The sequence below is a fragment of the Cavia porcellus genome, unplaced genomic scaffold (genome assembly GCF_034190915.1).
Source record: "Cavia porcellus strain 051 isolate PalLab524CR breed Dunkin Hartley unplaced genomic scaffold, mCavPor4.1 scaffold_20, whole genome shotgun sequence".
Lineage (NCBI taxonomy): Eukaryota > Metazoa > Chordata > Mammalia > Rodentia > Caviidae > Cavia > Cavia porcellus.
Window position 1 is genome coordinate 67,872,422 of NW_026947503.1, and position 18,293 is coordinate 67,890,714.

General features: G+C 46.2%; 1 protein-coding gene and 1 long non-coding RNA gene across 3 annotated transcripts in view; one reads left to right on the top strand and one right to left on the bottom strand.

Annotated features, from left to right (window-relative positions):
* Positions 1-16,305, bottom strand: part of Afg3l2 (AFG3 like matrix AAA peptidase subunit 2) — a 34,285-nt gene extending 17,980 nt beyond the window's left edge. Inside the window, exons 1-6 of one of the 2 annotated variants that reach the window (XM_013146663.3) lie at positions 16,092-16,305; positions 13,061-13,160; positions 12,635-12,712; positions 10,540-10,646; positions 10,255-10,407; positions 1,923-1,997 (exon numbers count right to left, since the gene is read on the bottom strand). In XM_013146663.3, coding sequence (XP_013002117.2) covers positions 1,923-1,997; positions 10,255-10,407; positions 10,540-10,646; positions 12,635-12,712; positions 13,061-13,160; positions 16,092-16,208 — 630 coding nt within the window. In that variant the 5' untranslated portion in view covers positions 16,209-16,305. Of the gene's footprint in view, positions 1-1,922; positions 1,998-10,254; positions 10,408-10,539; positions 10,650-12,634; positions 12,713-13,060; positions 13,161-16,091 lie in introns of both variants that reach the window. The other variant, XM_063232007.1, reaches the window with a different exon arrangement.
* Positions 16,306-16,351: 46 nt separating this feature from the next.
* Positions 16,352-17,450, top strand: LOC134471846 (uncharacterized). The gene is made up of 2 exons (XR_010041559.1): positions 16,352-16,439; positions 16,777-17,450. It is a non-coding gene; the product is annotated as an uncharacterized LOC134471846 (long non-coding RNA).
* Positions 17,451-18,293: the final 843 nt, after the last annotated feature.

The following is an 18,293-nucleotide window of genomic DNA, read 5'->3' on the forward strand; positions in this document are numbered from 1 at the left end:
TACGAATAAAGCCTGGCTTTACTGACACAGGGAGGAGTCTTCCTTAGTGCTAACACATGGCATATGGGGTGCTGTCTCAGCAATTTCTAAAGTGGAAACCCCATCTGACTCCTCAGGCCTCCTCCTCCTCCTGCTCCTGCTCCCCATCTCCCAGTACCTGCCCCAACCTGACACCAGGCAGCTTGACCTCCATGCTCACCCCAGGAGCACTGCAAAGAGCACTCCAGAAAGGCCCCAAGAATGTCCTCAACCAATCTGTGCATCTCCCTGGAGCTGGGAAGCCCTGATAGTCCTAGACAGGGACACCGAGGGCTTGGGTGACGGCAAGCCCGCCAGCCAGCACAGCAGATCACCCCTGATACCTGGAGCCAACTCTAAACCTAGCTCCAAACCACCAGGGACAGCAGAGCCCACTGATGTGCAGTGTTGACCAGGAGGAGCTGCGGTACCAGCACGGAGCACACAGCCCTCCCTCCCTATGTGGTGGCTCCACATGATCTAGAACACCCAGCCTGCTGTCAGCATGCCACACGCAGCTGCCACACCGAACTGTGCAGGGGGCAGCCTGTCTTTGTTCAGTGAGGACGTACATCTTCCCTCAGTATTTTCAACCTGCAGCTGATTGAATCAATGCATGCTGAAGTCATGGAACCCAGGAACACAGAGGGACAACCATGCCCCTCACAGCGTTAGGGTCTACAGGCTGAATACGAGTCCTGGTCCCTGTGGGTGCATGGCCTCCTGGAAGGAGAAGACTGGCTCTAGACTCAGACCACTGACACAAACACTGATGTGGTCTCAGATTCCCTGTGCACATGCATGCCCTACAGGTGCCGGTACATCTGGCCAGGCATCCGGTGAGCCCGGGCCTCATCCTACAGCACAAAAATACTGCTTCTCCTTTAACCTCCAATCACCTCACAATCTACCCAGACCCTCCACCGTGTGCTCCTGGGGGACCTCACGGCACTTCCACATGGCCTGTAAACAGAAATGGCAGGGAGTGAGCCAGCTGTGCACAACGAGGGTTTCCTGACCAAGACAGAAAATCCTTGTGCGTCCAAACCAGGGACAGCTTAGCCCCAGGACTCCTCCTAACTCTAGGCACCAGGCTCAACGCCTGGCTCTCACCAGAGACCTGCAGGTCTCACTAAGGCACAAGAGGACATCAAGCTAAGAACTGGGGGACAGAGGGGCTCCTGTGTATACTGCAGTCAGGATCCACCTCTGACTCCTGCTACCTCCACTACGCACTCAGCCCCAAATAAGCATTCCTGTCATTCCCTTTCGTAGGATGAAGATGCCAGGGCTTGTGGAAGGGGCACCTAGAGAGGACCCAGCTGCAGCCCCGGCCTGGGTATGCACAGGCTAGCAGGTCAGCCACCACTGCTGCTCCAATACAGCACAGAAAACCTCTGACCTATTTGTGAAAGCGCCAATAAAGTCTAATAAACGAGCAACACACATTCTCACAGGAAATTCAGAAAGACACAGAGCATAGAGAGCCGTGTCAGCACATGGCAGTGCCTATTTCCAAGACGGCTTGGTGCCTGCATCAGGGCAAAAGAAAGCAGCAGCACTCTAGCTGCAGCAGGATGGAGACAGTGCAGTGGAGCCGCGGTACCTGGACACGTGGGCAGGGCCCTCCCAGCAGCACAGACACAGCGCTGGGGACAGCCGTGACCACAGCCATGCAGGAGACAGCCGGAGCCCAGGCAGGATAAGGACTGGGTCTCACTCCCACGCCTACACAGTCTCAGCCACTGTCCAGGTGCTAACTCCAGACCACCCCTTAACCGACCTGCTTCTCAGCCATCAGCGGAACAGTATTCGGACCTGAGCCCACCAGGGCCAGGCTACGAGTCTGCTCAGGTTAGGGCATCAATTTACAGTGAAGCTTATCAACCAATGGCTTAACTTACCCCATCAACAGGAGTCTTTCCCGGTATGAAAGTCACTCGAACAAAACGCTTGTTGACGACTTCCAGTCTGTCTACCTAGAAATTTAAGAAATTAAATAATCAAACATACATTTTCAGAAAATACTTGAGACATTCCTATGGGCATTTTGCAGGGGACACTTCATACTTACAAAAATAACTGGAAAAAGAAGCCTGAGTTCCCATCTCTACTACATGGGGGCCACCAGCCCCCATCCCACAGGAGACCCTGCCTGAGGCCAGCTGCCCAGCACACCCAGGCTGGCACAGTGCCTGTGACCCCAAGGGATCCTCCACTCAGCACCACGGTCCTCCGAGTCTAGAGACAGCTTGTTTTGTATCTGTTCCGCACCTTCTTTTCCTGCCAGCGTTACATCCGTGAGGGGTACCAGACTACCCTGTGGTTCTGTGGGGTGCCCCAAAGTTACCTATGCATTCCCCTATTAGTACACAGGTAGCTGTTTCAAAGTCCTCACCACCACCACCACTGCTACTTCGGACACTGCTGCAGACCTTCCCAAGTGGTCACCCGCAGACCGATGCCCTGAGGCTCTGCTGCGTGCTTCCTGGTGGCGGGTGGCACTCCAGCCCTGTCACAGCCCAACAGTCTCCTTTCACTCCTGACAGCCTAAGACCTCTTTCTCCTTGCTGCTGAGTACAAAGTGGTTTCCACCTGTTTTCTTGACTCTCCTAAATATGCTGGACATTCGGCAACACCTCCAGTACCCCATTCCAAGGCTGCAGCTGGCTCAGGAGACAGCCCTTAGGGCAGGTGCACTCCTCCCATCTAGAAGGTATAAGTGACACATGGAAAGGGACCCCAGGAAATTCCAGAAACGCCCAAGAGAGGTTGACTCTTCCTCAGGTGACCAGTCTGGCAGGGAATGGCTCCCAGTACTCCCCAAAACTGAAGCCAAAGAGCCAGCAGGCTCAGAGGGGAGTGACAGGGAACCCTCAGGCACACTCGGAAGGAGAGGCACAGAGCCGCGCACACAGCTCTGCGCATGTGACAGGCACTCACTTCAGAGCCGAGCCCCTGTCAGAAGCTGGGAGGATGGAGGGGCAGGGAGCACCGGAACTGCCCCCACCCTGCACCCAGGAGTCTGTTGAGGCTGCCACACACAGCAGAGGACAAGAGGTGAACAGCTAACCACAGACAGCAGGGAGCAGGATGGAAGAAGCTACAGAGGGAAGGAAAAGGGAAGGAACACTGATCAGCACCTGGAGGGAGGACAGATGTGATTCCAGAGTAGGTAATTAGATCCACAGGTCCAGTTTTCAACAGCAGAAAATTAAAACTCACAAAGCACACAAAGCGACAAAGAAGTATGGCTCATTTAAAGGAAGACAGACGTAAGCTCTCCCTATAAGAGCTGATGGCAGATACATCAGACAAAGAATTAAAATGCTCAAAGAGCCAGGCAAGGAGACACATGCCTGTAATTACAGCACTCCAGGAGGCTTAGGCAGGAGGATCATGAATTCAAGCCCAACCTGAGTTACTCAGCAACTTAGCAAGAACCTCTCTCAAAAACAAACCAAAAAGAAGTTCAAGGGCCAGCAATGTAGTTCAGTGCAATGGTACTGTGTTCAATTGCCAGTACTTAGGGAAAAAAATAAAGCTCAAAATCCTAAAAGGAAAATAAAGAAGTCAAGAAATGATGAACAAAACAAATGTATCAATAAAAAGAAGACTTGAACAGAAACAAAAACTCTACAGCTGAAAAGTACAATAACCGAAATGAAAACTTCATCAAGGGGTCCAAATGTAGGAGAACCAACCAGGGAAAGACAGGACAACTGAAATTCGGGAAAAATGAGAATCTTTCTCGTTTGGAGAAAAGTGAACAGAGCCTAAGGGACCTGCAGGGCCCATCAAGTGGATGTACTTAGACAACACTGCGGTCACAGAAGAAGGGCAGGGGACAGAAAGAATACTCCTTAAAAATATGGCTGAGTACTTTCCAAATCTGATGGAAAACAAGAGTAAGAGCATCTGCAACCAGTGAACTCCAGTCAAATGAACTCAGAGACCTACACTGAGGACATTATGTGTAATGAAACTTGTCAGAGCAAAAGAGAAACACAATCTTAAGAAACTCCTCATATACAAAAGTCCTGAACAGCATCACAAGAAACTGGAGGCCAAAGATGGTGAACTGATAATCAAAGGAGTAAAGGAAAAATCTGCCAGTCAAGAATTATACACATGGCTGTCTTTCCAAAGAAAAAAGGCAAGAGGTTTCATTACTACGGGATCTGTCCTGCAGGACACATTCCACAAAAAAAACCCCTCACAGTGACAGGGGAAAATGAAGGTCTCCACAGTGGTAAAGACAGGATCACTATAAAAACTAACAGCACTGTAACTTCCGTTTGTACCTTCATATTTGAAAGAACTACCATGTTATGTTTTGGGGCATGCAGTATATAAAGACACAACAAACAAATGTGGGGGTTTTCTGAGTCACAGCCATGAAGTGAGTATAAACTTATTAACTTTAGGGTATGGCAAATATAAAGACAGCATATAAAACTGACAAAGGAATTTAAACACATCACTACAAAAACTCTGTTAAACACAAAAGAGAGTAACACTATGAAATGGGCAAGAGGATCTGTAAGACACACAGCAGTAAGAAGCAAACACAAACACAGAAGCCCCTAGTGGCAGTTCTTTTACAAGTAATAAAACAGGCACAACTCCATGCTGTTCACAAGACTGAAATTTAGAAACACAAAATCTACTGAGACTAGACCACAAAGAAACAGAAAAATCTGAGTAACCTGTAGCTGGTAATGAGGCAAAATTGCTAATTTTAAAAACTGATGAACAAAACCCAAGGCCAGGTGTCTTCATTGGTAACTTAAAAAACAAACAAAAAGGAGGCTGAGGATTTAGCTCAGCGGCATAAGTGCCCGCCTTGTAAGCACATGGTCATGAGTTCGACCCCCAGTACAAAAGAAATTAAAGAAAAACTAACACTAACCCTCAAATTTTCCCCAAAACACAAAAAGGAAGCACTTCCTAACTCATTCGCTGAAGCCAGCACTTCCCTGACAGCAAGACCAGACATGGACACTACCAAAAGAGAAAATTACAAACCAGGATCCCATATGAGAACACATGCAAAACCTCAGGAAACCAGCAAACCACATCCTGCACATCAGACTAAGTGGGATTTATTCTGGTAAATAAGGACAGTAAGTAAGTTAAACACAGTAAGTTAAGTTAAGGTAAGTAAGTTCAGCAGACAAAAACCTTCTGCTGTCATCTACCACATTATCAGAATGAAGGAATAAAAACACATGAGAAAAGCATTTAACAAAACTCAGTACCTTCTCATGTTAAAAAAAAGTCAACAAAACTAAAGAACAAACCACCTCAGCATAATAAAAGCCATCTAACTGCAGCAAACATGCACACAAAGACGGAAGACGGTCGGCTTTCTTTCTGTCTGGAACTAGGCAGGAGAGCACCTTTCATCACGGTGCACAGCAGAACCCCAAGGGTCAGTTAGTGCACTTGGGCAAGACAAAGTGTCGGGGAACAGGCTCTGTGATGGATTGGAGGAGCTATCTGACTTACCCCCACCCACCTCAGTAGCATGCCCCTAGCCATGGGCAGAATGCTGCTGATCTGACACTCCTGAGGCAAACCAGTATCTGAGACAACCTGGTTTCTCATTAACAACCCTTATCTACCCACTTTCTGTAGTTACTCCTTCCCCATCACCCCGCTTTTTACTAGTTAATAAAAGTGAGTCACCAGCAGAGGTAGCCAGGCCAGTCCACTGGAGGCGAACTCCTCCAGGACTCCTTGTATCCTGAAATTTGTCTCTCTGTCTTCCTTTATTCCCTATCACACCAACACAAACACACAGGTATCCGAGGGTCTAGTCAGTCCTCTGTAAAAAAAGAAACAAAGAGCATCCCACCTAGAAAGGAAGAAGTCATCTCTGTTCATATATCCATGATCTTGCATCCATCTTAAATCCTAATCCCTGAAGGCAAAAATTGACTTGTAAACTGCATATAATTTTTTGGTTTTAGATTTTGTTATATAACCACAAATGTAGTGCATATGGTTAAAAGTGGCAAATTAAGGGTTAGCTCGAATGTCATTTGCTAGAATGTGTTTGTCATTTGCTAGATGTGTTTGATGCTATTGGTACCACTATAGCCAAAATTGATATAACTGTTCGTCCTGGTATTCCATGACTGAGACAGACAAAGGGTCACAAAAAATACTGTGGTCCAGTACCAAAGAACCAGGGACTGGGCCAAACAAGCAACAGCTTCTCTTCTCCAAAAAACCAAGGAGGTCAGACCTTCCAACAGACTCAAACCCCAAAACCAGCTACAGCTGGAAGACACGTGGGAAAAGTAGCCATTATCTAGGGATCCTACTAGTGATAAAGCAACCCACCATAGACAATTTACAAGCACAACCCCAAGAATTAAACTAAAAAAAAAAAAGAAAAAATGGAAAGACACTTAAACAAAACACAACCTCAGACATCAAGTTCACCAAAGGCAAATCCAGAGGACAATCTGAAAGCCTCTGACCTGGCCTCCCTGAAGTAGAAACAGAAAAGCAATTGAATGAGGCTCTGGAAAAATGAAATTAGAAATAATCTTTCAGTTAAAGATCAGCAATATGCTGCATACAAGAAACATATTTTATTCAAAATGAAATTTATAAACTGAAAGTCAAAAGATGGAAAACAATATTCCGTACAACAGGAACCCAGAAAAAAGCAAGGATACCTATTCTATTTGTAGACAAAATGAATTTCAGGCCAAGACTGATTAAGAGAAATAAAGAAGGTCACAACAGCCTCATAAAGGGAACAACCCAAGAGGAAGAGAGAACAATCAAGAGGAAGAGATAATAATCATAAATATGCAACAAGTTATCAGTCCACTCAATTATATAAAACAAATACTAACAGACATGAAAAATCAAATAAGCCTTAATACAACTGTATCGGGAGATCTCAATACTCCAATGTCAAAAAAGACAGATCGACTAGACAAAAAAAATCTATAATGAAATAGTAGAACTGAACCAAACTTTTTTTTTTGGTACTGAGGTTCGGATTTATGACCTTGTGCTTGCCAGGCAGGCGCTTATGCTGCTGAGCTAAATCCCTGGCCCTGAACCAAACTTTTGAAGAAATGGACGTAGTACAAGTCTATAGTGTGTTCCACCCTGCAACACCAGAATACACATTCTTCTCAGCTGCACACATAACATTCTCTAAAATAGACGATATACTGGCTCATAGCACATGCTTAAGTAAATGCAAATGAATTCAAATTATCCCATGCATATTATCAGACCACAGTGCAATGAAACTAGAAACCCATGGCAAAAGAAACCACAAAAACTTTATCAACATGTGGAAATTAAACAGCACCCTACTAAACAACTAATGTGTCACAGATGAAATCAAAGAAGATATTAGAAAATTTTTACAGTTGAATGATACCAACATACTGGAACTTACGGGACACAATGAAAGCAATCATAAGAAAATTTATAGCAGCAAATACTCATATCAGGAAAACAGAGCAAGTGCACACAACTTAATGGTGAACCTCAAATTTGAGAAAAGAATCAAATCAAAGAGTTAGTTCTTTGAAAGATTAAATAAAACTGGCCAGGGATTCAGCTCAGCAGCATAAGCGTCTGCCCGGCAAGCATGAGATTGTGAGTTCAATCCTCAGTACCACAATAAAAAAAAAAAAAAGATTAAAAGATTAAATAAAACTGATAAACCCTTAGCCAATCTTATCCAAAAAAAGACAAAATTCAGGAATGAAAAGGGTGAAACCACAACAGACCCTGCAGAAATTCAGAAGACCATTTATACCTACTTACTTTGATAACCTATATTCTAATAAGATGAAAAATACAGAAGAAATGGACAGATTCCTAGATACATATGAATTACCCAAGCTGAATCAAGATGATATAAAAATCCTAAATAACCCAGTATCAATAAATGAAATTGAAGACGTCATTAACGAAGAAAAGCCTAGGCCTTGATGGATTCACTGCTGAATTCTACAAGACATTTAGATAAGACCTAATACTACTACTTCTCAAATTTTTTAATGAAATTGAAAGGCAAGCAATACTCCCAAATTCAGTCCTGGAAGCAAACATTATACCCTAACACCAAAACCAGAGAAGAACCCAACCAAGAAAGAGAATTATAGGCCAATTTCCATAATAAACATAGATACAAAAACCCTTAAGATACTGGCAAACAGAATGCAGCAAATCAAGAGAATTATACATCATGATTAAGTGGGATTCATCCCAGGGATGCAGGGATGGTTCAACATACATAAATCTATAAATATTATGCACCATATTAACAAAGCGAAGGACAAAAATCATATGATGTCAAAAGATGCAGAAAAACATACTGACAAAGTCCAGCACCTATTCATGATTAAAAAACCCAATAGAAAATTAGAATAAATGGTCTTTATCTCAATCTGATAAAAGCCATCTATGAGAAATCAGAAGCCAACAGCATATTAAATGGACAAAAACTAAAACCTTTGTCTCTAAAATCAGGAACAAGACAAGGACGTCCACTGTCTCCACTTGTATTCAACACAGTCCTAGACACTTTAGCCAGATCAACTGGACAAGAAAAACAAATAAAAAGAATAAAGACAAGAAAGGAAGAATTTAAACTATCGTTATTTGCAGATGACATGCTACTTTACATAGAAGATGCCAAAACTCCACTAAAAAACTGGTAGATTTAAATAGCAAATTCAGTAGCATAGCTGGTTACAAAGTCAACGCTCAAAAATCAGTAGGCTTCCTATACACAAATAACAAACTCACTAAAAGAGAATTCAGGGAAACAACACCCTGCACAATATTATCCAAATAAATGAAATACCTGGGAATCAGCCTAACACAGAATGTAAAAGACCTCTACACTGAAAACTAACTACTCTAAAAAGATTGAAGAGGATGTTAGGAAAATGGAGAGAGATCCCATGCTCTTGGGTAGGAAGAACCAATATAGTGAAAATGGCCATACTTCCAAAACTGTTACACAGACTCAATGCAATCTCAATCAAAATTCCAATAATGTATCCCACAGAATTAGAGAAAACAATCTTAAAATTCATCAGGAACCAGGAAAGCCCTAGAACAACAAAGGCAATCCTGGGCAACAAAGACGAGACAGGGGGCATCACAATCCTTGAACTGAAATTATACTATAAAGCTACTGTGATAAAAACAGTGTGGTACTGGCAAAAAAAAAAAAAAAAAGAAACAAACAAACAAACAAACAAAATCCAAAGATCAATGGAACAGATTAGAAGATGCAGAAACAACAGCAGACAAACTAAGCCACTTTATTATTGACAAAGGTACCAAACATATTCACTGGAAGAAAGATAGCCTCTTTAATAAATGGTGCTGGTAGCGGGGCGTGGTGGCACACTCCTGTAATCCCAGCACTTTGGAGGCTGAGGCAGGTGATTTGTGGCAAGTTTGAGACCAGGCTGGGCTACAAAGTGAGCTTAAGGCCAGCCTGAACTGTATATGGAGACTCTGTCTCAAAAGACAAAAAATCAAATCAATAAAATAATAAAAATGGTGCTGGAAAAACTGGCTTTACACATGCTGAAGATTAAAACTGCACCCATATCTTTCACTATGCATGAAGCTAAAATTTGGTTCTATTCTTAACACATTCCTCAATTCTCAGGTGCATGGTTTTGTATTTTCATTTTTTTCATTTTCATTTTTATTGGTACCAGGGATCAAACTCACAACCACCTGCTTGCAAAGCAGGTGCTTATGCCGCTGAGCTAAATCCCCAGCCCCCTGGTTTTGTATTTTAACATCTCAGAAAAGGAGATCCAACCCACCGATGGCACACTGCACAAAGTGCTCATCACGAGCATCTTTATTAATACATGAAATAACGTGTCTTGCTGTGAACGGCATGTGAAACAAACTGGAAATGGGCCCGGAGGGCACAGACCCAAGGCCAGGGCCCTACGGCTGCCCTTACTTCTTTCAGTTCTGCTCAGCTTCCTCCCCCATGGCCCAGAAGCCATACAGGCATCACAAGGGCCAAGCCTGAGGTGAGGGGCAAAGGATAAGACAGCAGCAGGAAAAAGGCTGCCAGCACTGGGTGCAGGCAGTGCTTCCAGCCTAATGCTTTTCAGCATTAGGAAAACCCAGTGGGAAAATATCTGGAAAAATTTCTAGCAAAATTTCACCTCCTGAGCACTCCACCTGCTGCCCCCACAGGATACTTACTACGCCTTTGGAGAGGTAGTTATTGACAAAGTCCTTCCAAGTGATTTCTCTCCCGGAGCGCTTGAACAGGATGTAAAGCATGACTCCACCCCAAAACAGAGCAGTCCAAAGAAAGTACAACCTGAAGTCCTTGTCATCCCATGGAAAGTCACCCTAGGCAAAGAGGGAAGGCGTCTCTGTGAAGACAGGCACCCCACATGACCTATGCGATGAGACCCCAACCCTTCCCACCTGCCCCTGGCCACCACAGGAACCTCAAAATCAGTACAGAGCTTGGAATCAAACCTTCTGGAACCTAGACCACCAATGGGAATCATCCTTCTTGCCCCGGCGTTTTCCTCCACTGCCACCTGCTCCCCCAGAAGAGCGTGGGGCAGTTGCTGGCTTTGGTTCTGCTGTGGACAAAGAACATACAGGAAGCAATGCAGGCTTCACAACATTCACAGGTTTCCCCACAGAGAGGGTAACAAAGAGCTAACACAAAATACACTGCATCAATTGTCAGCTACTGAAGAAAGTACTCTAAGGATGCCTGAGAACACAGAGAGCAGACCCCAGAGCTCTGCCCACAGCGGCCCCTGAAATACTGACTGTTCCTGGAAGGGTGCTGCCATGCCCACTTCACAGGGAAGGAACTAGGCTTAAGCAACTGTCAGGTACCTTGTGGCTGTGCTGAGTGGCAGTGGCTAAGCAACTGGCATTTAAAACAGACAAGCAGAGTCCTGAGTCCATGGTTACAGAGCAAGCATCCCTTCCCACTCCTGCAACAAAGACTGAATAGAGGGTCTGTCCAGGAGGCCATGACTTTAATAACTGGCAAAAGTGCTTGCCCTGGGCCGGTGCAGCTCTGGGTGGAGCACCCGTCAAACATGTGCAAGGCCCTGGGACTGATTTCAGCACCACACCAAACACGCTCACACACACCACCACTGACACAAACAGCCTTATTCACACATAGCTGCTGTGCAGGCGTCTGAGACGAGTCACTGTTAAGGTAAACTGACCCTCCGTGCCCAGCTTATACACTGAAGTTCTGACCCTCAGACCTCAGATGCAACTTCACAGAAACAGGATCTTTACAGAGGTCACTGAGGTGAGCCCTAACCCAGTACAACCAATGTACTGGGAAAGGAAAAAAAGGAAAGGAAATCTGGACAGAAACACACACACACACACACACACACACACACACACACACACACAGTAGTGCAATGAAGAGAGTTAGAAAATGGTCAGCCACAAACTAGATTCTTCCCTCACAGTTCCCATTCAGAGACCCTGCCTTTGGATCTGCAGCTGTGGAGCTATTACACTTTGTAACGGCCACCCTAACCAGACAGCCTCCCAACCCACAGTGCCATCCACCACCTTCAGCTGACAGGATGCAGGCTACCAGGGGCAGGCCACAGGGCCCTCACCCACACTGGCTTCGTGACACCCGCCACACATATAGCACACATAGAGATGGGCACAGAGCAGGCAAGCTCTACAACAGCCCAACCCAGCCAGTGAGACAGGCCTGGAAACAGGTAGCATATCGCCTCAGAGGTACTTACTGGTATCTGACCACTTGGAGGAGCTAGATGACAGCAATGAAAATGGACCCAACAGGCTGTGCTTGTACCACAATACTATTATCGCATTCCCAAACCAAGATTCGAAGCAGTGAGCACAGCCTGGGAAAGCCCAAAACCACACTCCCACCCAGGGGCTAGGACCCCTTGGCCATGCCATCACTTCTGGCCCTTTCTCCCCACTCTCACTTTCACTTCTCTGCATTCTCTGAGCATACAGTTGTCTCTCCTGCCAGAGGACAAGTTTATTTAAAACCGAAGGTACAGCTCAGTGGGGTGCTTAGCATTTGTGAGGTCCTGGCTTCAACCTTCAGGACCACTACAGATTAAACCTCACAGGCTGACTTACATTTTTCCTTGCATTTCCCTAAAAAAAAAAATGAAGCCTGTTAAATGACAACAAATGCCAGACACTATGGTATCACACTTGTGAAATGGGGCGGGAGGCTCAGAGTCCACATGACTGCAACGACTCAGGCCTAATCCCACCCTCCTTAAATCCCAAACGTAAGACGGAACTTAACTCAAGCTCAGGAACAATTTTAAAAACAATGTTATATAAATTGCACTTTTATCAGTGGTTTAAGTTATATGTCAGATATATCTACCAAAGTTAGTTTGATCAGTCAACATCTACAAAGTGATCTTAAATTACTTGAAAATGAACATGGGGTCTACAAAATTTTGTTTATAGCTAAAACCAATAGTTTCAAACTTGACTCAAAACTTTTTTTGATCAGTGGAAATTATCACCATCATTTATTAGGGAAAACAATAAATTGCAACACAATCTTTTTAAAAAGTACCTTTTTTTTCTCCAGTAACTTCTTTGGCTTCACTAGCCTTTTTCCCATTTTTTCCATTAGGAAAGTACTTTTCAAATCCTGTTAGAAAAAAAAAAATCTCAAACTAAAATTCATCAGGTTTTGTGTAAGCTGACTTGTTTTTTAAAGTGTAAAACGCCTTGCCCAAGTACCTTAAAGTCTAAAGAACACAATTCACAAGCCAGAAGTGCTAAAGAAAGAAGCCTCCGTGTGAGGAATGCATCATCTGTAAAGCATTACAGGTGAAGGTGACACACCTCCACCTCTATGATAAGAAATGAGCGGGAGTAGGGGAGAGGACACAGGAAGGGGAAGAGGCGAAGTGTCACCCTGACCCTAAAGCATGACACACACTTGTAAACACCTGCTGAGGCCTCAGAAGAACACAGAACATGCTTAAGTACTTACCTTTGGGAGGACGGGAACAGAACCTCTGATATGCAGCAAGTACATCTGTCAGAAGAGGCTTTCTGCTGGCTGTCGCTTGTACTGTAGCATAGTGATAGAGCTACAACAGGACAGGAAAACAAAAGCATGAGGGTTACTCAACATACAAACATCAACTATCACAAAGCAGCTGATGGCTTCACATTCTACAGGTGCATACACCAGCACAGAAGACTGCCCAGGAGGAACCAGAGTCCCCTGACACCACTCTACTCTTCTAGCAACAGAGCAGGACAGACAGACATCATCATTCACAAGCAGCCCAATTACAACCATCCATGACACAGGTACTCTAGCAGTGTTTACCTGGTAGCACCGGAAAGGCAAAGTCTGACACCAAAAATCTGGGGCTTTGTGCTGACCCATTTTCAGGATCTGTAACAGTTCTGTTAAATCGATAGCTTCCCATCACTCTGACAAAGCACCAGACAAGAGAAGCAGGATGGTGGCTCGGCTTCCAAGAGTTTGGTCCATGCTCCTGGCCCTGTTGCTCTGGGTCTGGGATGAGGTAGCGCAGGGTGGAGGAAGTGTGCCATGGAGCAAAACCACTCGCCTCACACCCAAAGTAAAAGGAGGGGCTAGGTCCCTACCATCCTCCTCCAGGACCCACTCCAGAGACCTCAAGAGCTTGCCTAATCCCACTTCTAAGAGCTCTACTGTACCTCCCACAGTCCCACACTAGTGAACAAGCCAACACATGGACCCTGAGGGACATCTGTGATCCCACCTATGCCAATCCTCAAAACATTTATCCAAGGCCAAGGCCAGTGCTGCTTGCAAGGATAATAGTAAAATTTCCTTAACTCAAGAAGAAAGCCACGGCCTAACACCACTGATAACTCTTATATTAGCAATAAGTGGTAAAGATTTGTGATCTACTATTGCCAGGTAAGAATCATGTTACAGAAGTTCCACTATGGATATATTTTCACTTTATATAACATGTTACCAAAAAGTTTGTAAACAAGACTTAGGTAACACGAAGTATAATATAAACAAACCAGTAAGTGCTCTTAAATTTTTAAGGTGCACAACTACAAGCAATCAGTGTGGCAAGTGCAAGGTCATGAGTTCGATCCCCAGTACCAAAAAAATAAAAAATAAAAGCAATCAGTGGAAAGGGACATTGAGGAGATATATGCATATCTGGTAGAGAAAAGGCTAAAGTAATTTTTTACCATTTTGCAAAGTGAAAATTCAGCACCATGGCAGGGGGCAAACCATGGTATCAATGTTTAAAGCAAAGTTTAACTGTATTAGCATCCATTATCATTTGGCTCTCTGGTCTGATGAGAAAAATAAAACATAAAAATAAGGCCCTTCATATCCACTAGAGTGGCTACAATCAGAAAAACAAGTATTGGTGAGCCTACTGAGAAATTCCTACTCCCTATTCTTTTTCCCCAATAAATTTTCCTACTTAAAAAAAAAAAACGAGATACTAATTCACATAGGTTAGATTTAAAGCACCTTATCTTTGTTTAGCTTTATGTGTGATGACTTGAACTTTTTTTTTTTTTTTGTACTGGGGATGGAACTCATGACCTCGAGCTTACACCAAGCAGGTGCTTACGCCACTGAGCTAAATCCCCAGCCCCAACTTGAACATTTTTTAATTGCTTTTCACCAGTCTTACTCTATGGTTCCTGAGAAATAATATGCCAACACAGCAAAACCTTTTCCCCAGGTCCTCACAGATTGCTGCTCCAGACAGCATGATTTCTTCCTGATCTTTACCAGCGACATGAACCCAAGGACAAGAGTCTCCTATTAGACTGCCTCACTGGCACAGCCATCAAATGTCCACACCCAGGGGGACTATGTATCACTGACACATCCCCACCAGTGTGGACTGACTGACTTCCTTCTATCTCAGCATTGGTGACTCAGTGCCACACCGGAGGCACTGGAAAAAAAGGTGTAGGTAAGAGTCCTGCCATAAAAAGTGCAAACTCACAAGACAGATCCCTACCCACCCATGGCACAGGAGTCCCATATCCACTAGTTGCAACAGAAATGAGATTAGAGATTTTTTTTTTTTTGTACCGGGAATCGAACTCACGACCTCGCATTGCCAGGCAGGCGCTGTACCGCTGAGCTAAATCCCTTGCCCTCAGAAATGGGATTTAGGAAAAGTAAAGTGAGAAAATAGTCGCAATGCAAGGAACTGAAAAACGCAGCGCAGACAGTAGAGCAGGGAGAGATGCAGAGCAAGGGATAAACGCCAGGCTGGCAAGGGAGCCTCCAGGTAAGTTCATGGATGTAAGCACATTCAGCCCTTGCATACTGAAATTCTTGGATATCAAAACAGCCCGTAGAAAATACCGAGAAAAAATTTGTTATCTGTGGTGAACAGATTCGCCCCGACCCAGTCTTTACTCCCTAAACAGTATTGCCTAAGCACTAGGTATTTAAAAAGCGCTTGCATAGCTAGGCGTTACAACCAATCTAGAGATGACTTAAAGCATAAAGAAGAATGGGCGCAGGTTAAAGGCAAACCACTCTTATTTCCTGTCAAGGGACTGGATCTCTGCAGATATGGACGTGCCAGGGTCCTAGCACACCGTCGACACCACGGGACGGTGTACTATTACCCCCTTTGAAGTGGAGATGCTGCGCCTATACCTCCAGCACACTGGGCTGTGTAAAAGGGGTCGACCACGTTCCAGGGACCCCGGGCCTCACCTCAACCTCCACGCCAGTCGGACGGAGCAGGAGGCTATCACTGATCCCAGCGATCCCAGCTGTCAGTCCTGCCGCCAGTGCTATAGCCGCGAGACGCAAGCAGGTTCCGGTTGTCTGCACCGGCTGCTGCCAGGTCTGAGGCGGAGCCCGGGGATAGACGGGCAGCGTTCCCGACGCCAACCCCACTTCCCGCGTCCACCGCCCTCATGTCCTGGGCCCGGGAGCGGCGCGTTCACACGGGAACAGACCGGGGCCCCCGCCGGTGACCTTGAGACTGCCCAGACTAGAAGCCGCCCGTGGGACTCACCGTGGGAAGGCTGTTCCGCCCGCTCCGGCCCGCGCCGCTCCCCGGCATGAGCAGAGGTGCGAGCCCGCGTGGCCGGCAACCGCCCCGGCCCCACAGCAGCAGGCAGCGAAGCGCCATAGTGCCTGGCCAACTCCGGAAGAGCTGCGGCCCGCGGCGCGGCGCGGCGCGGCGCAGCCCGGCCCTCTCAAGCCCACGCGGCCAGCGCGCATCTGCGCCTGCGCCTCGGTCTGCGCCTGCGCCCGTACCACCCTGCGTGCGGACGCCGACGTCCCTCAGGGCGCCGTGGAGGCGGGGCCTAGCAACCTGCGCGGGGGCGGGGAAGGAGGCGGTGCCACACCTGGGGTGAAGGTGAGGCCTAGGGTCGGGGCAGCGTATAGAGGCGAGGCCTGCCACTGAGGCGGATCTTGGGGGCGAGGCAGGGGCGGAGCGGAGGCGGAGGCGAGGTCCGAGCGCGGATAGGAAGTGAAGCATGGGGCGGGGCGAGAGGTCGGATGAGGATGAAGTGGGGCCTAAAGGGTGGGGCTTAGGGTCGAGCCCTAGGGCAAAGCCTAGGAATGGGACGGGCCTGAGGCGGGGTCTGCGTGGGCGGGGATTTCTGGTTCCCGGGTGTATTTGGGGGGCGTGTTGTGGGCGGGGCGGCTTTGGACGCCTCGCGCATGCTATTGCTTTCTATCTCGTTGCGTAGCCATTCGATGTCTCGCCGTAGACCGTGCCGTCGGCCCCTGGTGGCACCTGAGAGCTTCCAGGCTGGTGATCGAGCGTGGTGGCGCGTGTCGGGCGGTGCGCTCCAGTCCCCAGTCGCGGCCTCTCTCCAGGAAGGCCTCGACGGAGCCGTAGCGGAGCAGCGCGCCGGGAGCAGCCGCGCCCCGGAGAGCTGTACCGGGCGTGCAGGAGGATGGCCCTGTCCCCAGCCCCGGTCACAGCTGGCCCTGCGCCTGTCCTGCACGGACGTCCGTCTGTCTATACAGATCTGGTTAAACTGGGGAGACCGCGCCCAGTGGTCAGTGCTGCAGCCTTCTTTTCAAGCAGAAGTAGCCGCTGCAGACACGCTAGACTTAACAGGGCCCTAAACCGCTAGGGGAGAAGAAAAAGTACTTGAAATACAGCTCTGGGGACGGTAAACGCGAGCAACAGCGAAGGACCCTAACCTGAGAGACAGGCACTGGGGGCCCAGGGGGGCCAGGGGAGACCTCGGTCTCACAGCGGAAGAGATGGGGCCAGGAGGCTGGGTAGAATCCTTATCCAGAATTGACAGGAGGTAGATATAGGAGAACATTTTAAATTATTGTCTTAACTGTTGTATAGTGTGCAAGAAACAAGACTAAGAGTCATAGAACTCAAAAAACAACACAACATAAAGAGATGTAAATTCAGTGTCTTAGATGAAAAAGACAAGATTAGTGAACTTAAAGGCAGCATAGAAACTGTTACAGCTTATATCCCAGATGTCACTCATAAGCCCCCTGTGCTCACAGAGTTGTTTTTGGGAGGTGATACTCATCAGAGGATTAGCCATCCAAATTGGAAAGGAAAAATAACATCATCTTTAGTCACAGATGACATTATCCTGTCTTATAAGTCCCGAATAACTTGCAAAAAGCTACTGGAACTATTAAACAAATTCAGCAAAGTGCACAATACAAGATCAAACACACACACACACACACACACACACACACAAAGATCAAACACAAAAATCAGTGGGTTTTTTTTTTTTTTTTTTGCATATCTGCAATGAATAAGAAACTAAGTTATCAATTCTACTTACAAAAACTCAATAAAATACCTGGGATAAATGTAGGCAAGGAGGTAAGAGACTTGCTCGCTGGAAACTACAAAACACTGCACTGTGGTCTACAGATGATGAAAGTCTTATCACAATTCTGACAGCGCCCTCCCCGCTCCCCGAAAAGGCTAATCCTCAAATGCCTATGGAATCATAAAGAGTCTCAAATACAGCCTTGAAAAATAAAGAATTCTTACTTCTGAAACACAAAACTGAACGTATTTGAAAGGTCCAGGCATAAGGGCGGACATACAGACTAAGAGAACAAAATTGAGACTCCAGAAGTAACCAGTATAGTTTGATTGATTTTCAATAAATGTTGAGTCTATTCAGTGGAGAAAATGCTCCTTTCAGCAGGTGGTTCTGGAGAACTGCATGCAAAAGAATGACCTGGAGCCCTACCTCACACCATCTGT